We start from the raw sequence: 22,491 nt of genomic DNA, 5'->3' as shown, positions 1-22,491 counted from the left end.
ACCTCCTTCCCAACCCTTCTAGCCCAAGAGTCAAGCCAAATTGCTTATCTTGTAATTCAAGACCTTGACAATTTGAGCTCAGGCTCTGAAAGCCACATTCCCCCTCTACCACTACCACTATGTATAGATGGCACTTTCACCACATGAGAGCACTCAGCTAACTATCGTGTGTTGTAGGGATGCACTTTGTACTGATTCCCTATAATGAACTGCCCCTCATGGTGTAGATATTCTCCTTACCTCACTTGGGCTACTTCGGCCCATTCCCACCTCTAATCAGAACACCATCCATTCTTTAACCTATAAGTCTTTAGGACTGAATAGTTCAGGAAAGGAAACAATTTACCACGTATATTGTATTTTACTTTTTTTTTCTTTGCCACTATGGATTGAACCCAGGGTCTCAAACATGCTGAGCACATGCTACTGAGCTACATCCCTAGCCCTCTCTTAACTTTTTTTTTTTAAACTAGAGGAAAGAATGTACTTGCTAAAAATAGGGGCTGGGTGTGCAGCTCCTTCATAGTGCTATCTGAAATCTTTGCTTTCTGTGAAGAACTGTGACAATTACAAAGCAACATGATTTTCCCCCTTAGATAAAATGAAATTATTTTATTCTTATATTTACAAACCTAGTAAAAGAAAATAACAAAGCCTTCCAACTTGATAAGTAGCTAAAAAGTATATATAAAAAGTTGTTCAACCTGCCAGAAATTTGCAGTTTTCTGAATCTGCAAAAGAAGAACTTTTTTCTCTGAGGGAAACAAATGTTGAAAACCGTATCACCAGCACTTAAATCATTACCATAGAATATGATTAGCTTTGACTTTAGTTTGAAAATTATGTGAAAAAATATTTTGATTTCTAAAAATCCTAACACTTAAAACACATTGGCTTAGAAATATTTTTTATATTTTTAAATATAAAGTATTACTTGGACATAACTAATCTTTTCCTTATGCATTTAATACCCCCGAGTGGGAGGAATCAAAATACTGGGTTCTCCCATAGTTTGTCTTCAGTTTTTTAAGAAAGGGTGTAGAAGATACGTGCCTTCTGGAAACAAATAGAAGCAATCACTTGGCCCATGTCTGTCTCACTGATCCACGTGCCCATGCCCCTAGAAACTGATTATGTCAGGGAAGAGCCAGTTCAACAAATTAATAACAGCTCCTTTTTACAGCTAACAGACATTCCACACCTCCATTAGGTGTTTTTTCCATGGTTCTTTTTTTTTTTTTTTTGAGAGAGAGAGAGAGGAGGGAGAGAGAGAGAGAGAGAGAGAGAGAGAGAGAGAGAGAAAGAGAGAGAGAGAGAGAGAGAATTTTTAATATTTATTTTTTAGTTCTCGGTGGACACAACATCTTTGTTGGTATGTGGTGCTGAGGATCAAACCCGGGCTGCACGCATGCCAGGCGAGTGCGCTACTGCTTGAGCCACATCCCCAGCCCCGAGAATTTTTTTTAATATTTATTTTTTGGTTTTCGGCGGACACAACATCTTTGTATGTGGTGCTGAGGATCGAAACCGGGCCGCACGCATGCCAGGCGAGCGTGCTACCGCTTGAGCCACATCCCCAGCCCCTTTCCATGGTTCTTGAGTCACCTCAAGAGTGTATTATAACAAGAGCAAGATGATCTCATTTGTATAATCCCTTTGCAGTTCCATTTTTGTAGCTAGAATATAAATATTTGAGGGGAGAGAAGTACGTATAGGTATATATAGAAACAAACAACACAACCTGCTCTGGAAAATGGCTGCACAAGAAAGATGTAAGCTTGGGGCTGGGGATGTGGCTCAAGCGGTAGCGCGCTCGCCTGGCATGCGTGCGGCCCGGGTTCGATCCTCAGCACCACATACCAACAAAGATGTTGTGTCCACCGAGAACTAAAAAATAAATATTAAAAAAAAAAAAAAAAAAAAAAAAAAAGAAAGATGTAAGCTTTTTCCCTGATGTTGGGAGAATGCATGTTCAGGCTTTTGTTTTTATAAAGTATACAATAAAATAATAAACCATTAAAAAAAGTTGCTTGATGATGCCTTAAATACAAATAATATACAAAAATTCAAAATAAGAAAAACGTATTAAAAAGCAATCATCTAGGGATATGATATACTGTCCATTAAAAAAATATTATTTTGAGTAATAAAGTTAAGATGATTCCAATTCAGGTTCAATTAAAAAAAGAAACCAAAACAAAGACATATAAAAAGGTATATAAAAAGCCCAGTAAAAGGTTTTTATGTGGTGCTGAGGATCAAACCCAGTGCCTCATGCATACTCAGCGCTAGAGCGCTTGCCTAGCACATGTGAGGCCCTGGGTTCGATCCTCATCACCACACAAAAATAAATAAATAAAATAAAGGTATTGAGTCCAACTACAACTAAAAAATAAATCTTAAAAAAAAAAAGAAAGACACCTATTTGATTCAAATGTATGAATTGCCAAGATCATTGTATTGTCATGTGTAACTAATAAACAGCAGTAACCACCAAAAAAAAAAAAAAAAAAAGAAAGACAGTATAGATATAAAACTCTTTTTTTGCAGTACTAGAAAATAAAAGGTTGGGCTGGGGATGTGGCTCAAGCTGTAGTGCGCTCGCCTGGCATGCGTGCGGCCCGGGTTCGATCCTCAGCACCACATACCAACAAAGATATTGTGTCCGCCGAGAACTAAAAAAAAAAAAAAAAAAAAAAAAAAAAATTTAAAATTCTCTCTCTCTCTCCCTCTCTTTAAAAAAAAAAAAAAGAAAATAAAAGGTGAAAGGAGCACAGAAAGATAAATATGATGAGGCTGGGATTGTGACTCAGGGGTTCGGCGCTTGCCTGGCATGTGTGAGGCACTAGGTTCGATCCTTAGTACCACACAAAAGTAAAATAAGAAAGATAAAGGTATCTGTCCATTTACAACTAAAAAAAAAATATAAAAGATAAATATGAGAATGAAGACAAAAGAGTGAAAGTAACTAAGAGGAAATGGAAAGCATAAAAACAAGTTTCTAGATGTTTATAATAGAAGGCCCTCAATGTTGTTAATAAAATCCATTAGGGCATTTCTGTCTCTTCTTGTGTTTTGCAATGCCAATTAGCAAGTAGCCACCGTTAGGACTTTCCAACTGGCACACCCCTGTAATCTCAGTGTCTCAAGAGAGTGAGGCAGAAGATCCCAAGTTCGAGGCCGGCCTGGACAATGTAGTGAGACTGTCTCAAAATCTCAAAAAAACTTGGGGATATAACTCAGCAGTAAAAAAACATATACCTATCCAACTACAGTATACCTAGTTTAGGACTCTGGGCTTAGAAACCAGTCCTAAACCAGAATTTCCTTTTAGCCAAGCATCAAGGGTATACCCAGTGTTTGCTCAGCATTTGAGGCCCTAGGTTCAAGGGAAAAAAAAAGTAAAAAAGCAACAATCAAAAGGTTAGTATTGTTTTTCAGGTGTATGCCTTCAAGTCCCCCGGTTTAACCATTAAAATGAAACAAAGAACCAATTAGTGCAACAAAGATGGAACCCCTGGAACTAAGAAGCAGTGTGTCCTTGTGTACCTTTGACACAAGTTGATGTTTCTAGGTCTCATTTTCTTCATTTGTAAAATGATGCTGCTGGATGAGATCAGTGGCTCCTAAAATGTCAGACCTGCTCTAACAAGCCACACTTGAAGAACCCTTTAAAAAATTCTGATTCCCATTTCAGAGCCACTGAACTGGAATATTTAGGTAGTTTAATGGATTCTAATATACATATATACGTATATAGCGGGAAACTATTACACTAAATGACCTTTATGTTTCTGGGCTACTAAAACCATTTACTGGGCTTTTTATATGTCTCTAATTTCACATTAATCTTGTAAGACATTTATATTACTAAAGATCAAGAAACTAAGCTCTGGCTCTTCCTCCTCCTGTTAAGCGGCCTGAGGCGATCTGTAAAAATAGTTTGCTCTCTTGACCTGGAAACCCCACACAAAATCACGCAAATCAAGAGGTTCAAATCTTGGTGTTCACTTTAAGAAACTGTGCAGCCACCAAGTACCAGAAAGACGTCACTTTAAAGAAGCAATGTGTGCCATTCTGCCATTATAATGGTGGAGTTGGGAAGTATGCCCAGGTAAACAGTAGGGCTGGACACAGGGATGGTAGCCCAAAGAGTGCTGAATTTTTGCTGCACATGCTTAAAAATGCAGAGAGTGATGCTGAACTCAAGGGTTTAGACACAGATTCTCTGGTCATTGAACATATAGAGATGAACAAAGCACCCAAAGTATGCCGCTGTACTCACAGAGCTCATGGTCGGATCAATCCAGACATGAGTTGCCCCTGCCACAGCGAGATGATCCTCACTGAAAAGGAACAAACTGTTCCTAAACCAGAAGAGGAAGTCATACAGAAGAAAGATATCCCAGAAGAAACTAAAGAAACAAAACCTTTTTTTCCCCTCCGAAAATATTTAGTTATAGGTGGACACAATATTTAGTTATAATTATAGAAAATTAATTCTAATTTTATGTGGTGCTGAGAATTAAACCCACTGCCTCATGCATGCCAAGTGAGTGCTCTACCTCTGTGCCACAACCCAGCCCCAAGAAACAAAAACTTATGGCACAGGAATAAAATAAATGCAAAAAAAAAGAGTAGAGGAAAAAAAAAAAAAACCTGAGTCAAGAAAAGTGAACTGCTCAAGGTCATACAATTAATAGCTTGAGCCAAGGATCAAATCCTCATGGTCCAGTTTGTTCCAGGTAGTAATTTATTCTATGTTTCTAATATTATTCTGTAGGGTAATTAGGGTAATTAAAATAGTGCATATAATTTTAAATGGGAACTGATTACTAAAACTGTTTTGCAGAGGAGGGTACAGCACAGGTGGGAAGGCAAGATAAGGTTCATAAAGACTGAGAATACCTACCTTTACAGTACCATCATCACTGCCAGTGCAGACAAGCTGGGGTCCCCTCCTGGCTGGATAACAGGAATTCACAAAGGAAGTATGTCCCTTCAGCCTTTTAACCCTCTCTCCTGTTTCACTGTCCCACACCGCCACAGTTTTATCTGTGGATGCTGAGAAGAGCATACTAGAAGGTAAGAGGAAGAACACAAAAGAAATAAGTGGAAACCAACAAAAATAATCTGTCTTTCCCAACTGCCAAAATGAGACAGATTCTTCCAGATCACTGACCAATTGTGCTGTCATTTTTGGTATGCCTTACACTATTTATGGAACTCCTACTCATGTTTTACACTCAATGAAGTTTAAAAACGTTCCTCCTGAGCTGGGGTTGTGGCTCGGTGGTATAGTGCTCGCCTAGCATGCATGAGGCACTGTGTTTGATCCTCAGTACCACATAAAAATAAAATAAAGAGGGGCTGGGGTTATGGCTGAGCAGTAGAGTGCTTGCCTTACATGTGTGAGGCTCTGGGTTTGATCCTCAGCACCACATTAAAATAAATAAATAAAAGTATTGTGTCCATCCACAACTAAAAAAATAAAAAAATAAAGATATTGTGTTCACCTAAAACTAAAAAAATAGACATTAAAAAAAAAAATGTTTCAGGGCTGGGGTTGTGGCTCAGTGGTAGAGTGTTCGTCTAGCATGTACGAGGTACTGGAATCGATCCTCAGAACCACATAAATGTAAAATAAAGATATTGTGTCCACCTAAAACTAAAAAATAAATGTTAAAAAAAAAATTTCATTTGGAGTCCCCATGACATATCACATGCCCATTACAGCAGTTTCTCCTCCTTTGTGATAGCTAGCACGTTACAGATAAGACATCCTTTCACTTGGAAATGTCTGGTCACTCCCTGCTGCAGTAGAGGTAAGACAGAATGCAGCAATTCTTCATCTGAGTAACTCCAATCCTTTCCTCTAAAAACTAGTTTTTATTTTGTCTCTAAGGATTAATTCTAAGTTAAGCCTGATCTTAAAATACATTTTTACTTAAAATACACAATGCTATACACCAGTAGATGGAGCATCCCAACAGGCTAAGAGATCAGAAATGTAAAATAAATCAACATTAACCAAAATGCCTACCAAACTTTTACAACCAAATTTCTATATTATCTACAGATATTCTAAAGCACGCAGTTATGTTTATGCTAACAGAGATTAAGTGAACAATGTTAGGGGCAAAAAAATCAGTACATAAGATCGTACAAACTGGGCAGGGTGGCACAGGCCTGTAATCCCAGAATCTCAGAAAGCTGAGGCAATAGGATCATAAGTTCAAAGCCATCCTCACAGCAACTTAAGTGAGGCCCTTAGTGAGACCTGTCTCAAAATAAAAAATAAAAAACAGGCTGCAGATGTGGCTCAGTGGTTAAGCATCCCTAAGTTCAATCCTAGGTACCAAAAAAAGAAATTGTGTATATCTCTAACAAATATATCAAAACTAAACTTGTGGGCTGGGGCTGCAGCTTAATGGCAGAGCACTTGCCTAGCATGTGTGAGGCACTGGGTTCAATCCTTAGCACCACATAAAAATAAGATAAAGACATTCTGTCCATCTACAACCACAAAAAAAAATTATAAAAAACAAAACCAAAAAACTCTACTTGTGTATGTGGTATGTGTTAACTGAACTTTGAATTCAGGGGTTCTTTACTACTGAGCTACATTCCCAGCTCTTTTTATTTTGAGTCAAGGTATTGCTAAGATGTCCAGGCTGGCCTCAAAATTCTAATCCTCCTACCTCAGCTTCCCCAAGCAGCTGGGATTACAGATATGCACCAACACACCAAACAAAAATAAATAGTTGGGATAGAAAAATGCTTTAGAAAAAATATATAACGTTAATAGTGACTATTTTTGGATGGCAGGAACATGCACTTACCAAAAAAAAAAAAAAAAAAAAAAAAAAAAAAAAAAAAAAAAAAACCTATCTGGGACCAGGGCTATAGCTCAGTGGCAGAGCACTTGTCTAGCATGTATGAGGCACTGGGTTTGATTCTTAGTACCACATTAAAAAAAAAACAAACAAAAAAAAAAAAAAACAAAGGCACACCATTTATCTACAATTATAAAAAATTAAAAGAAAAACCTATCTGCTTTTTTTTTTGGTTTCTTGAAATTGTATTTTGTTACTTTCATAATAAAAGTAGCTCATTTCTACAGATAAAATTATATTTTGCTTTGTGTCTTATAAAACAAAACAAATTTATCTGGATTACTGTTAGATGACAGTGACAATGTATTTATAATTGCATACATAGATAACAAACACCTAACTTCCTAACTTGTGGCGACAGTAATAAGGATAATAAAGTGGCTATCTAAAATGTAGCCATTTTTGATAAAAAGGTTTCTTAAGAGAAGCTAGCTCAAGGTCAAAAGGTGAAAGGACTCTAAGAGGTATTAGTATGAGAAGCAGTTGTCATTCCATTATGCATAATACTCACCTGCCATCTGTATTATAATGCAGTTCCATCACTGCTCCACTGTGTCCTTTCAATGTAGCATAGTTATCACAGTCACCATAGACATTCCACAACACTGTTAAGGAGAGAGGTGTTTTGTGGGTATTAACATGCAAAACAAAGCACTCTACTGGCTGTGAAAGGTTACTCATAGTTTGCATGGTAGTGCACACCTGTAATCCCAGCTACTTAAGAGGTTAAGGTCAGCTTCAGTAATTTACTGAGACCCTGTGTCCAAATAAAAAAGGGCCGGGGATGTAGCTCAGTGATAGAGTGCTTCTGGGTTCAATCTCCTAGTACCTACCCCTCCACAAAAAGTTGTGAATTAACCATCAGAATAGTTCTGAAATTATACTCTCTTAGAACACTGCTCGTTTGACAAAGCGAACCAATTTTCTTGACACTAAAATAAAAATGATGACATATTTTTATAACTAATAATATGAAAAAAGACAGTTCTTGAAAATTTTAATTTTCTTCCCTGTAATTTTAAAAAAGTTGACACCTACTTCTATAAACATGTTATGAGTCTGCAAAAATGATAAGACTTACAGAATCTACAACTTGAAGGTCACATGGCAATGACACTGTACTACATTCCTGATTCCACACTTAGTAAGTAACTACTACATGTCAAGTGTTAGAATAAATGAGAAGACATTGTTCTTTTCTTCAGGGAGAATGGTCTCGAAAGGATTGATGTTTTATGAATGTTATTATGGATTACCTACCTAGGTAAGATATATATATGTATATATATATATATCTACAGATGTGAAAATAATTTTTCTGCCAACAAAACTACTTCTTTCTAGTGTAATGAAATTAAGCATATCAATATTGATAATCATAGAAGTTCAACAAAGATCCCCAAGTCTTCCAGATGCTTAGCTACTGGTAAGACAAAGGATCACAGGACTAAAACACCCAAATCAGAATGGGCAGTGAAGGGCTGGGGTTATTGCTCAGTGGCAGAGTGCTTGTCTAGCATGTGTGGGGCACTGGGTTCAATCCTCAGTACCACATAAAAATAAACAAAAAATTTACAAAAGGAGGAGGTAGTAAAACATATATAATCCACTCTGAGGCAGAGTTAAAAGAAAAAGAAAAAAAGGCAAAGGACTCATTTTACTTCATAATCATCTGATTATAAGACAATTAAGAATAAAGCCACAAGAAAAAAAAAGTGAGATAATTCTGTTATGCTCTCTCTTGCTTTTTCAAAACCCCCCTTCATCCTTTCTTCTTCTTCTTTTTGGTATTGGGGATTAAACCTAGGGCTGCTTTAATACTGAGCTAGATCCTCAGCCCTTTAAATGTTTTATTTTGAGAGTCTTGCTACATTGCTTAGGGTCTAAGTTATAGAGACTGGCCTAGAACTTGCAATCTCCCTAGTTGCTGGGATTATAGTCATGTGCCACTATGCTCAGCTGACTCCCTGCTTCAAAGTAATTTCTCCCCACTCCTGTTTTTGCAGTTCTAGAGATTCAACCCATGGCCTGTGTATGCTAGGCAATGCTCTACTACTGAGCTATAGTCCTAGCCTGATTTTTCAACAATGGGTATTCCTGAGTAATAATAGCTAAGAATCTGATAGCAGTACCTAATGATGTACAGGTCAATTATCTGAATGAGTTACTATTTTAGGATCCCCTCCTTCCTTCATATATGCTAAGATTCAGGGTATGGATCAAGAAGAAGGTCTCATACCTTTAAGAAAGGAAAGTTCTCTCTTTCCTCATAACCATCATCAATCTGTTAATCCTATATTGTCTTGCCTAAATTAGTTTAAAATCTGCCTTTATGAGGAATATATTCTAAACCACAGCCAATTCACTTTTCCAATTAGCAGAATAGTTCCTTCTTTCTGTATTTATACCACATGGACTCCAAATTCTACACCCAAGTGATCACTCTACATTTTTATGCCTGGATTTTAGCATGTTGCCATGCAGTTTATGTTGCCAATTTAGACACATAACTTATGTGCTATCCAAAAAAAATTTTTTAAATCACTATTTGGCAGAGAACAATTATTCCAGATTCAAAAACTATGCTTTGGGCTGGGGATACAGCTGAGTAGGTAGAATGCTTGCATTGCATGTATAAGGCCCTGAGTTCAATCCCCAGCACTGCAAAACAAAAACAAAAACAAAAAAACAAACTATGTCTCACATATCAGTCGGTCAAATCCTGCAGATGCTAAGGTGGATCCATTTGGGTGAAACTTGCAGCAGTACACTTCTCCTTCATGTCCTGAGAGCAGCATGATTGGGGCTTGAAGGGAGGAACATCTTGGAGGTCCCTAAACAAAAGATAAGTATGAGGTAGCCACTGCTGTATGGCAAAGGAGGCTGCAAAATTGCAGGGTAAAGAATGAAGGGAAAAGATCAGGAAAATGCTTAAAATGCTTTAGAGAAAGGCAGCTCTACTCAAGTAACTCATGCCTCTATTTTGATATCTACCTGATCATTCCAATAGAAATAAGGAATTTGATTACTCTGAATGAAATAGAAAGTCATTGGAAAGTTTTCAGCAGTCATATAATTTGATGTTTAGAAGGATGCCCCTGGCTGTTAGATTGATATTATAGAGTGTCTACACAAGGATAAAAACAGAAATACAAGGCCCCTCTTGCAATAATTCCATATGAGATAATGACTTTAGAGCCTAGTGGTTGACTCAGGCCTGCAATCCCATCTCAGGAGACTGAAGCAAGAGGATCTCAAGTTCAAGACCAGCCCAGAAACTTATTGAGGCTCTAACCAACAATTTTTTAAAAATGGGGCTGGTGATGTAGCCCAGCGGTAAAGCTCCTCTGGATTCAATCCCTAGTAACAACAACAAAATGTAAGTAGTAACAGTAATAGAGTTAAAAAAAAAAAGTGGCAGTAATTCTGTATATTATCCAGATCTATTGGGGTCTATGCCATCAGGATTTGCTGACAAGCTGATCGTATTAGTATGGTAACAGAAGTGTGATCATCTCTATTTTACAAGAAACACAGGAGAACGGATCCCAATTCGAAATCTATTGCTTATTGGATAAGGGTTTGTTTTCCCACCTCCAAAATGGGAAAGTAACAGTTTCTAACTCTTATGCTGACACCAAGACTAATATAAACTTCATATACAAAAACATTTAGTACAAGGATCAATGAGTTCATTCAGTTGCTGTTAATAACACTAGTGCAGAGAAGTAAACGGAAAAGCGACTTGCCCCAAACCCCAAAGAGAGCCAATATTATTTATTTCCCTTCCTCCTTCCCTCACTATTCATTCGTCCATTCTATAAATGTTTCTGAATGTTTATTTTTATGCCGGATCCCCGGGATATTTAGGATGCAGAAGCCCGGGCCCTGATTGTGAGCCCAAGGTTCTTAAACTAATTTCAATGTTGCCTCATAGGGCAGTCGAGAGATTTAAAACGTGCCTCAAACATAGAAACATGTACGGAACATCCACGTGATACTGGTCGCTTTTATTGTCTATCTATTTTAATTTCAGGTGCATTCTCACCCCGCAGTGCGGGATCATCAGGTACTGGCGCTAGGAAGAGACCAGGATGAGTTGAGGGCCGAAGGCCGCCGGCCTCTTTTCTTACCGCTTGCAGTAAAGCTCCCGGAGTCCCCTGTTGCTGCCCGGCTCCGGGGCCCGACCCCGCTGCTCCCAACAGTAACTCATGCCGCTGCCGCTTGACGGGAACCAGCGGCAACTCCGGGCCCTTGCGCTTCTGCTGTTCTATCATGGCGGTACCCGCTGTCCTCAGCGCCGCCACTGACCGCGCTGACAACTTCGGGCGGCCTGTGATTGGCTCCGGTTTTGTCCTTCCTCCAGAACTTCCGATTTGGAGAAGCCAATAGGCTTTCAGTATTTCCCTCTTGCACCGCCCTCTGGATACTCTCTTGTTATTGGTCATATTTTTTCTGACGTCACGAGAGTGCAATTCCAGGATTGGTGAACGCGGCTGGCGTCCCTCCTAGGCGCGCTGGGTCTTGTGGGTGGGAACGCTCTGACTGGGTTTGGCGTTTCGGGCAATAAGGCGGCTGGGGAGATCTGAAGCTGAAGCCAAGTGAGTTTGAGGGAGAGTCGGGGTGGGTGCTTCCTCGAATCTAGAGGCAACGCCAGTCTTGTGCGGCCTGAGCCTGCCCTTCTCAGCTGAAGGCTCTGATTGCAAGGGGGCGGGAGGCCCCCGAGTTCTGAGTTCTGATAGCCCCTTTGCGGGCAGGAGCAGAGCTTTGGGGTCTCTAGCGGCAGGACTGAGACCCAGCTGCTGCTGGTCGTTGATGGCTGCTGCCTTCGACAGACCCCTGCTATGTCCAGCCCTGTGCCTGGCGTTCCGGGAAGACAGGCCACTCTCCCAGCCTACGTGGGGTGCCCCTTTGGCTGAGGAGGCCGACTTGTTTCTGCCACAGATTTTGCAGTCATTTATGAGAGCCCCCTGTACTCCCCTGAGAGAGAGAGAGCGATGAAGGAAATGTCCAGCTCCTTCTCCAGAGCACAGCTTTACTGAGCGAGATTCAGACCCCGGAGCCAAGTCTTCTCAGTCGCCCTACTGCTATTTGTGCAGAGCGTTAGGGGATACATTATGAACCAAACATGGCCCCTATCCTCAGGTGGTTAGAGTGTGTTGGGGAAAACAGATGTTAAACAGTGAGCTCACTAATAAATGGAAGTGCTGCTGATGCTTTTCACGCCTGAAGTAAGCAGGAAGGCTTTTCTGAGGAACAGATGCCTGAGCTGATATCTGATGGAAGAATTCTAATTATACGGGAAGAGGGGAGGGCAGAGCGTTCTATACAGAACAGCATGGACAGAGGTCTCATATCAGTTTAGGAATATTAAAACAAAGAGCCAGTGTGGCTGGTATAAAGAAACCAAAGGGGAGTATGATACAAGATGAAGCTGGAGGTGGTAGAGATTAGGCCTTGCAGGGATTTGTAGCTTTTACTTCTAAAGGGAGAGAGAGTTTTCCCTCTCCTAGGGAATGGGGCTTAATGGTGTGAACAGGTTGGAGGGAAGGGAGCCCTAGAGGATACAGATAGATTTCTTAGAGTATGTAGTGATCCTGGTCAGAAAGGTCAACAGGACTGAGATGGAGCTGCAGAAAATTAGATTCTAGAGGTATATAGGGGGTGAGTGGATGAGAATGATTTGGTGATGGACTGGATTCACAGAGTGAAGAGACAAAGATAGCTTCTAGGTTTCTGACATATGCAGTTGAATACATTATGGTAGTGTTCACTGAGATAGGGAACACCAGAAGATGACTGGAGATCAATTTTGTTTGTTTTTGGTACTGGGGATTGAATCCAGTGGCGCTCTTCCTCTAAGTTGCTGAGCTGCACCCCTGTAAGTTTCTGAGGCTGATCTTGAACTTGGTGCCCTTCTGCCTTAGCCTCCCAGGTTGCTGTGATTATAGAAATGTGCCTCTGTGCCTGGCCAACATGAGTTTTTTGTCTGTTGTGGTTTTTTGTGGGGAGGTAATTGATGACATCGAGGAGGTGGTTTGAAATCAATCTTTGGTTCTCAGTATAGAGAATTGTATTGGAAATATAAATTTGAGAGTAATTTGCATATATGTGATAATTGAACAATGGGTGTGGATAAAATCAACAAAGAACCTTGAATTTTTCCAACGTGGCAAAGAACAATTGAGTGAACCTACAGGAGAAGTGGAAAAGGAGAAGATAGAGAGGAAGACTCTAAGAATGTCTCAGGAGTAAATGAATGATCTGTGATAGAAACTCCTGGACAGTGTTTTTTATAGATATAATTGTAAGGAGGAGGAGAGAATCTTGTAGCTGAAGAGGATGAGGTTATCAAGGATCTAATTGAGAGAGTAGTCGAGAAGTTGAATAAACAAGAGAGAAATTGGGTCACTAGTAGTATAAGATTTCTGAGAATGGTAATGGGTGGGACCCAATGAATAGATACAGGGATTAGTTTGAGGAAGATGAATAGTTTCTTCGTTTAATACAAGGGAAGAAGGAAATGAAGACTATAGATACAGGTTGTATGTTTGATATTCATAAAGTGAGTTCCCTGTCTCATGGCTTTTATTTTCTCTGTAAAGGAGGAAGTGGGATCATATACTTAGAGAAGATCAGAGATTTATGAGTATTGCAGATATGGAAGTCATTGTGGAACACAGGATAATGAGCTTTTTAGAGAAATGTAGTATTGCTGGGTAGAGTTAAGGGCCCATTTGAGGTTGGAAATCAAAATTTTCTAGCACATCAGGCTGTTTAATGCATGCATGGAGAAAACCTATCTACATATGGCAAGGACTGTGGATTTGGCTTTTTCAATACATATTCTAGCCTCTAGTGCCATCTCTTATTGAAAGAGATGGAAAACTAAAAACTATTTCCTAGACTCCTTTGTACTTAAGATGGGAATTAAAAAAAAAAAAAATATATATATATATATATATATATATATACACATATATATATATTTATTTATTTATTTATTTTAGTTTTTGGCGGACACAACATCTTTGTATGTGGTGCTGAGGATCGAACCCAGGCCGTACGCATGCCAGGTGAGCGTGCTACCGCTTGAGCCACATCCCCAGCCCAAGATGGGAATTTATTTTGGAACTGAGTTAAATGCAGAGAAAAAGGGTATAAGGCACGAAGTTTTGCTGACAAAGATGGCAGTGGCAGTGAGTTTCTCCCGTTACCAGTTTTCTGGTTTGGTAACTTTCTGTGGTGACAGCCAGAACCTTATTCTTCTCCTTTTTTTTTTTTTTTTGTTTGTTTGTTCTTTTTACATATACATGACAGCAGAGTATATTTTGACATATTATACATACATGGAGTAAAATTTTCCATTCTTTTTTAAATATTTTTTTTTAGTTGTAGATGGACATAATACTTTTATTTTATTGATTTTTTAAAATGTGGTAATAAGGATCAAACCCAGTGCCTCACATGTGTAAGGCAAGCACTCAATCACTGAGGCTACAATCCCAGACCTAACTTCATTGTGGAACCATAACCCTTTTGGTGGGGGTGGAGGGTGGGGGTTTGGGGGTTTGAACTCAGAGGTACTCAACCACTGAGCTACATCCCCAGTCCTATTTTGTATTTTATTTAGAGACAGGGTCTCACTGAGTTGAGTTGCTTAGCACCTCGCATTTGCTGAGGCTGGCTTTGAACTCGTGATCCTCCTGTTTCAGCCTCCAGAGCTGCTGGGATTACAGGGGTACGCACCTGGCCATAACTTTCTTAATCATGGCAAAAGTCTTGTTATTTTGTGGGTTAGGAATTGTTTAGGGATATTTTGCCAAAGCCCTGTTACTATAGTGTTTCCAATAATTTTGGTAATACCTGTGGTAAATTCCTCTCTGCTTACCTAGAGTTATAGTGGATAGTGCATCTGCTACTATACTGGGGATATTGCCAGATGGGTAAGCTATAGAAACAGAGTTAAAGGGTTCAGGGTATTGTTGAAGTGATTGCGCTGCAGAATCTAAGGTAGATTGAGAGAAAAGTAAAGAAAAAAGAAAGGACTGATAGGTTGGAAGAAAATAGAGGTAAATAAATTAGGGTTCTAATGAGATTGAAGAAGAGTATTCTCTGTTAATGGACTTCCATTTATCCTAAAAGGCCTATACAGTTGCCATCTCTGAAATTTCCCTCCTTCCCCATCTTCCTCACTATGACTTTAGTACTTACTTCACTGAATTATAATTTGTTGTCATTCCTGTCAGACTAGGAACTGTTTGAGGACAGGGACTGTGTTTAAAAGGTGACAGTGTATGTGGCCCTTGGAATGGCCCAAAATTTGTCTCTTTCTAGCCAAGTGATATGGAAAAGTTACTTCAATCCTATAAACACTTAGATATTTTGTAGAGTTGTTTCAGAGGTTTAAATAGGTTAATAAAGCACAGAACTTTATATATAAACACCCTTAAATGTATTGAATTGATGAATTAATTAACAATAGGGCAAAATTAAATACTTTTACTTTTATTTATTTTTTTTGCAGTGCTGGGAATCAAACCAAGAGCCTTGTGTGTGCCAGGCAAGCTGTCTACCACTGAGCTATATCCCCAGCCCCAGTATTTTTAATTTTAGTGGACAGTTTTACAATTCAGTGTGCCTCACTTACATGGTGCTAGGCACTGGAGATTTGGGGGAAAAGGATATGATGATATGCAGGACAAGAGCATGCTTGCAAGAATTTGAAAATCTAGGAGGGAGGAAAGCTGTTCATTAGTATGATTTGACTTCCATCTCTATCATTCATATTTTTTTTCAATCTTGAGCAGTTACTTAGCTTCTCTTTTGTCTGTGTGTGTGTGTGACTGGTGATTGAACCCTGAATGCCTTATCTCTAAGCTATATCTCTCTCTATCCTCTCCCTCTTTTTTTTTTTTTGGTACTGGGGATTGAACCCAGGGGTTCTTAACCACTGAGCCACATCCCCAACATTTTTTTTTTTTTTTTTTTTTTAGAGACAGGGTCTCCCTGAGTTGCTAGTTGCTGAGACTAGCTTTGAACTCGTGATACTCCTCCCTCAGCCTCCCCAGCTGCTGGGATTACAAGTGTGCGCCCCAGCGCCTAGCCCTTTTTAAATGCCACTATGCTTCGCTTATATTTTCATTTTTTCAAAAATTTTATTTAAAAATCTAATATTTTAATATTTAAAACTAAAAGTTGTAGTTGGATACACACCTTTATTTTATTTATTTTATTTTTATGTAGTGCTGAGGATCGAACCCAGAGCCTTGCACGTGCTAGGTGAGCGCTCTACAGATGAGCCCCAACCCTAGCCCTATGTCTTTATTTTTAAAGTGGTAATGATAATTGCTTAGAGGTGGTCAAAAAGAGAATTAAATTAATTAAGATAAGTATAGCTCTTAGATTAATACATGGCAAATATGAAGCACTCATATATTAGCTATAATTATTAGAGTTCTTTGAAGGGGCCTTAGGAATAATTGTCTGGTAGTGTGTGGGAGTAGAGTAAGTACTAGTCCTGGGGTCCAATGCCAGTGTTGCTAACTATGAGAAGCCTTTGTCAAATCATTTCACTTCTCTTGGCCTGTTTCAGTTAAATAAAAGCAGTCAGCTTAATTATCTTCATAGTTCCTTTCAGCTCTTACATTTTATGAGCCTACTTTTTTTTTTTTTAAAGCCCCTCAGGGATTCTGTCTCTCTCTCTCTCTCTTTTTTTTTTTTTAGAGAGAGCGAGAGAGGGGAGAGAGAGAGAGAGAATTTTTAACATTTATTTTTTAGTTCTCAGCGGACACAACATCTTTTGTTGGTATGTGGTGCTGAGGATTGAACCCGGGCCGCACGCATGCCAGGCGAGCGCGCTACCGCTTGAGGCACATCCCCAGCCCAATGAGCCTACTTTTTGTTTTATCCTAGCTTTTTACTCTTCTTCCTGTTTTCTACATCTGACCATCAACAGGTGCACAACTGGAGTTTGAATAGTCATTCTAGAAATTTGGTGGGAAGGAGGAAAGTTTAGCCATCAGTTCAGCATTTGAAAATCTCCCTTTTGCTTATCTATCTAACATTGTATGGCACCTAGTCCTTCTTCTATATCCTTTAGGGACCAAAATGCATTCCTCCTTCTTTATCTACTTGTAGGTGGCATACAGTAAGGCCTGATTCTCTTCTCAAAATAACTTTGTGTACCTGTAGTATATCAGGCACTGAAAACATGAAATAAGAAATAGTTGTTGATTTTTTGCTTGAATGAATGGATTCAGACCTTACTCACTCTAGACTCTTTCATGAACAATTTATTTCTGATTACTCCTCGATGATTTATCTCATGAGGGACTTTGGTAGTGTTAGAGCTGTACTTTACAAAGTTTGGCTGTGGACTCTAAATTCTAGAGGCAGTATAGTATGGTGGATAAGAATGCAAGCTCTAGAGTCATTATTCTTCATATTCAGTATTTTTTAAACATTTATTTATCTATTTTAGTTGTAGTTGGACATAATACCTTTATTCTATTTATTTATTTTTATGCGGTGCCAAGGATTGAACCCAGGGCCTTGCACATGCTTGGCAAGCATTCTACTGAGCCACAATCCACCCCATATATCCAATATTTTTTTTTTCAATATTTATTTTTCAGTTTTTGGCGGACACAACATCTTTGTTTGTATGTGGTGCTGAGGATTGAACCCGGGCCGCACGCATGCCGGGTGAGCATGCTACCGCTTGAGCCACATCCCCAGCCCCAAAGAAGTCTTTTTTATTTTTTTATTTTATTTATTTTTTTGGGGATTGAACTCAGGGCCTTGGACATTTGAGGCAAGCACTCTACCAACTGAGCTATATCTCCAGCCCCTTCCAGTATTTTTAATAAGCGGACTCTCCTCTCAATTCGAAAAATACATGCCAGTTTCTTTCATAACGAATTGTTTAGGTTTCTTAGGCTTCTGTTCTACAGGAGAAACAAAAAGGAGGGTTTTAAATACTACCTTTCTATACTCATAGCAGAAATTTGTAAGGAACAACTTAAGTTCATTTATGTTATTTACTTTCTATAACTTTATGTGGAGAAGAACAAATGATAGACTTAATATGTTTGAGCTCGTTTTAGATGTCCCAATTGCTGGTGCTTCTTTTACCAGTCAGCTTAGGGTTTTTCTGCTCAGTCTTGGTAGAAATTACAAAAAGGCAAAGTACAGCTCTTTTAGTGTTAGCAGCTCTAAGCTCTGGGTGCCAGTGGCTCTCAGCTCATGGTATTAGCAGCCATCCCAGCCACTTTCAGTAACTCTCCTAGCAGCTCTCAGCAGCTGGAGCTAGTAGCTCCCAGCACCTCTTCAGCAGCTTTCATCAGCTGTCTGGACACCAGCCATTCGTAGTGCTTGATGTCCTTTCCAGCTTTTTAAATTGATTTCACTTTTTTTAAATACACGACAGCAGAATGCATTACAATTCTTATTACATATATATTGCACAATTTTCATATCTTTATATATAAAGTGTGTTCACGCCAATTCATGTTTTTATACATGTACTTTGTTGTTTTTTTGTGTATTACAATTCTTATTACACATGTATACCACAAATTTTCATATCTCTGTTTGTATATAAAGTAGGTTGAGGGCTGGGGATGTGGCTCAAGTGGTAGCGCACTCGCCTTGCATGCGTGCGGCCCGGGTTCGATCCTCAGCACCGCATACAAAGAAAGATGTTGTGTCCACTGAAAACTGAAAAATAAATAAATAAATATTAAAAAATTCTCTCTCTCTCTCTCTTTAAAAAAAAAAAAGAAAAAGTAGGTTGACACCCAATTCATGTCTTTATACATGTACTTTGGATAATGATGTCCATCACATTTCACCTTTCCAGTTTTTAATGCAACCAATCCAGCCTGCTCAATCTGAGATAGAAACCATGAATGGGCAAAATAAAACCACCTCAAAGAGGCTTTATTTGGATTGTGCTGCAGAATAAGGGAGAGCAGTGCACAGGATGGAGGTTCCCAGGTGGACCCCATGCTGCTTTTGGGGTATCATGTGCACAGTCTTCTGTCTGCTAATTGCACAATTCTGCTCTCATGCCAATTTGGGGAAGATTGCTGGACTGGCCTGTCCTGGATGTCATGAGTCACCTCCTCAAGGACTGGAGTGGGTACATCTGAAATGACTGTAGGATAGGCAGAGATATTTGGAATGACTATGGCCAAAGTGAAGTCTTTTGGGGCAGTTGCTGTATGTCTTGTACAGCTGCTCCTGAAACTAATGTCTCCTTGGCAAATGTGATAGATGTGGTTACTGCAGCAGCTACAGAAGTGGCAAGTGACTGGGTGGGGACAGTGGAGCACCTTTCACTGCAGAAGTAGTGGAATTGATTCAGTCTAATTGATGCTTACATAGAAGCAGTGGCATGGGCTCAGTTTGCCATGATAATTGCAGAAGCAGCAAGATGCTGATTTAGATCCCTACCTTCCCTGACCCAGTTGAAGTGCCTGGGATTGGTGCCTGTCATTCCAGATGGCAAGGCACAGACTTGATCCCCCTCTGTGCCTCCCTCTTCTCACTGCCCTGGCATGACTGCCTGTCTGTGTCCCAAGTAGTCCTGGTGGTGGATGCAATTGAGCAGTGCACCTGAGGGCAAGGCACAACAACCAGTTGCCCATTTCAACTGGTCCTGTCTCAAAATAAAAATTAAAATGGGCTGGGAATGTAGCTCATTGGTAGAGCATCCCTGGGTCCAATCCTCAGTACCATCCAAAATAAAATAAAAACTTGTTTTTAGGACCATCTCAGATCTACTTAATTATAATATTTATTTCAATGCAATTCATAAATATTAAATTTGGTGTATACAACAATGGTTTATTATGTAGGCATTAGAAATATGTGTGTGAGTGTGTATGTGAATGTGTGTGTGTGTGAATGAATTGCTATAATATAATAGACAAGGATCTGGGGATGTAGCTCAACAGTAGAGCACTTGCCTAGCAGTTGTGAAGTCCTAGGTTCAGTCCCTAGCACCACAAAATAAAAGTTACAAATATATTATGTAAGAAAATGGCTGTTAGAGCCTGGCACAATGGCATATGCCTGTAATTTTAGTGGGTTGGGAGGTCTGAGGCAGGAGGATCATGAGTTCAAAGCCAGCTTTAGCAATGGCGAGGCACTAAGTAACTCAGTGAGACCCTGTCTCTAAATAAAATACAAAATAGGGCTGGGGATGTGGCTCAGTGGTTGAGTGCCCCTGAGTTCAATCCCTGATACTAAAAAAAAAAAAAAAAAGGAAATGGCTGTTAGTGATTAATGATTTAATAAAATAACCCACTTCTGGGGCTGGGGATATGGCTCAAGCGGTAGCGAGCTCGCCTGGCATGCGTGCGGCCCGGGTTCGATCCTCAGCACCACATACAAACAAAGATGTTGTGTCCGCTGAAAACTAAAAAATAAATAGTAAAAAATTTAAAAAAAAATAACCCACTTCTTAGCCAGGCACAGTTACACACACCTGTAATCCCAGCAGCTGGGGAGGCTGAGGAGAGGATTGCAAATTTCAAGCCAGCCTCATCAATTTAGCGAGATCCTGTTGCAAAATAAAAAGTAAATAAAGAAAAAGGTCTGGAGATGTAGCTCCCTGGCACCACCACCACCACCAACAGCACACTTGTATAAGTTTTTTTTTTTTTTTAAATTTTTTTAGTTGTAGAAAGACACAATACCTTTACTTTATTTGTTTTTATGTGGTGCTGAGGATTGAACTGGTACACATGCAAGGCAAATGCTCTACCAACTGAGCTACAACCCCAGTCCCACACTTATACAAGTTTAGGCTAACCAACAACTTAGTGAGACCTTATCTCAAAATAAAAAATAGAAAAGGACTGGGGTTGTAGTTTAGTGGCAGAGTGCCTCTGTTTTCAATCTCCAGTACCACAAAAATAAATAAATAAAATTAAAGTACTGCTTCTGCATATAAAAAAAAGCCTGAAAGAATATAAACCAAATTGAGTTATGACTGGTATTTTCTTCATTATTCAGGTATTACCTTTGTCTGAACTTTCAAAATGAATAAATGTGTTTTCATTTAATCAAGGAAAAAAAAATAAGCACCCTCTCTTTTTTTTTTAAGAGACACATTTGTTTAGGAAAGCAGATGCTCCCAGAGAATATTCTAGAAAACTTACAGGATTCTAAGGAATGTTATCTAAATGAATATTTTAAAAACATTTGTGTGTGTGTGTTTATGAAGTGTGATCATTTTTTTTTTTCTGTGAATGAGAGCAAAATATAAAGTTTTCTCTTTAAATTGACCTCTGATAGAAATGAACTACAGTAGAGGGGGTAGAGAGAGAAGATGGGAGGGGAGGGGAGGGGAGGGGAGGGGGGATAGTAGAGGATAGGAAAGGCAGCAGAATACAACAGACACTAGTATGGCAGTATGTAAAAATGTGGATGTATAACCGATGTGATTCTGCAATTTGTATATGGGGTAAAAATGGGAGCTCATAACCCACTTAAATCAAATGTATGAAATATGATATGTCAAGAGCTATGTAATGTTTTGAACAACTAATAATAAAAAAAAATTTTAAAAAAAAAGCAGATGCACATTCATGGGAGAATGAGGACTATTTTCAGAGGGAGAGATAGCCAGTTCTTCTCATTTTGAATTCACTTATTGATACACACACACACACGCACACACACATATGTATATGTACATATACATATATATGTATAAAATGAAGACAATAATAAAAATAGAACCTACCTATATTTTGAGAAAGTTTTGAGGATTAAATAACATCACATGTTCACTGTTTAACACAGTGTCTAGACATAGTAAGTGCTTGATAAGTGTTGGCTCCCATTATTATTCTGTTTTTGTGAGGTCCAGACCAATGTACTCCCTCATCCTCAAAAGCCTCTCCCTGGCAAAAGAATAGCAGCAATAGCAATAAATGAACAAACAATAAAACTAGTAGTCTAAAGGCCTTCTGAAGTAACAAAGCAAGATAAAGGGGCAGGCTTTATAGTATACTTGTAATCCCAGTGACTCAGGAGGATCGCAAATTTGAGGCCAGCCTCAGCAACCTAGCAAGGTGTTAAGCAACTTAGCAAGACTCTGTCTCAAATTTTTAAAAAATAAAAAGGGTTGAATATATAGCTCGGTGGTAGAGGGTCCCTGGGTTCAATCCCCAATACAAAACAACAACAACAACAACAACAACAAAACCCAACAATAACAAACAAAATAAGATAAAGGTTTCCAAAATTCTCCAAATTAGAAGAGACAAAAGAGATTTGAATTAAAGTCCATGATGTTAAATCTTGTTTTATAGAGACAAACTGTGGACTGCATATTTATTTCTTCTTTAATGTAGATGTCTTTCTAATCGTTGCTTATTTCTTTGTAACAGGGCACTTGAGTTAGCTTTAGCAGAAGAGAAATGGAGGAGCCATAGAACATTAAGGATGAATTCAGGAAGACCTGAGACCATGGAAAACTTACCTGCTCTCTACACTATTTTCCAAGGAGAGGTATAGTCTTTTGTTCTTTGCAAATCTCTCTGCCGGGTTTCTGTTCTCTCGACTAAAAGGCTCAGGG

The 22,491-nt window shown here is 39.1% G+C and overlaps 2 protein-coding genes and 1 pseudogene across 4 annotated transcripts in view; 2 read left to right on the top strand and 1 right to left on the bottom strand.

The window, feature by feature from the left end:
- Positions 1-11,218, bottom strand: part of SNRNP40 (small nuclear ribonucleoprotein U5 subunit 40) — a 36,014-nt gene extending 24,796 nt beyond the window's left edge. Inside the window, exons 1-4 of the mRNA XM_081306770.1 lie at positions 11,030-11,218; positions 9,601-9,730; positions 7,408-7,501; positions 4,913-5,078 (exon numbers count right to left, since the gene is read on the bottom strand). Of these exons, the coding sequence (XP_081162896.1) occupies positions 4,913-5,078; positions 7,408-7,501; positions 9,601-9,730; positions 11,030-11,173 (534 nt within the window). The 5' untranslated portion in view covers positions 11,174-11,218. The remainder of the gene's footprint in view (positions 1-4,912; positions 5,079-7,407; positions 7,502-9,600; positions 9,731-11,029) is intronic.
- Positions 1,754-4,457, top strand: LOC308656807 (large ribosomal subunit protein uL22-like; annotated as a pseudogene). Its single transcript has 2 exons — positions 1,754-1,772; positions 3,943-4,457. The product of its transcript is annotated as a large ribosomal subunit protein uL22-like (transcript).
- A 191-nt stretch (positions 11,219-11,409) lies between the features above and the next one.
- ZCCHC17 (zinc finger CCHC-type containing 17) overlaps positions 11,410-22,491 on the top strand; it is a 52,580-nt gene continuing 41,498 nt past the window's right edge. Inside the window, exons 1-2 of one of the 2 annotated variants that reach the window (XM_081306771.1) lie at positions 11,410-11,497; positions 22,304-22,424. In XM_081306771.1, coding sequence (XP_081162897.1) covers positions 22,359-22,424 — 66 coding nt within the window. In that variant the 5' untranslated portion in view covers positions 11,410-11,497; positions 22,304-22,358. Of the gene's footprint in view, positions 11,498-13,907; positions 13,973-22,303; positions 22,425-22,491 lie in introns of those variants that run through there. The other variant, XM_081306772.1, reaches the window with a different exon arrangement.

This window comes from Spermophilus citellus (genome assembly GCF_964194105.1).
Source record: "Spermophilus citellus genome assembly, chromosome: 9".
In the NCBI taxonomy this organism is placed as follows: domain Eukaryota; kingdom Metazoa; phylum Chordata; class Mammalia; order Rodentia; family Sciuridae; genus Spermophilus; species Spermophilus citellus.
This window is presented reverse-complemented; position numbering and strand designations above follow the sequence as displayed.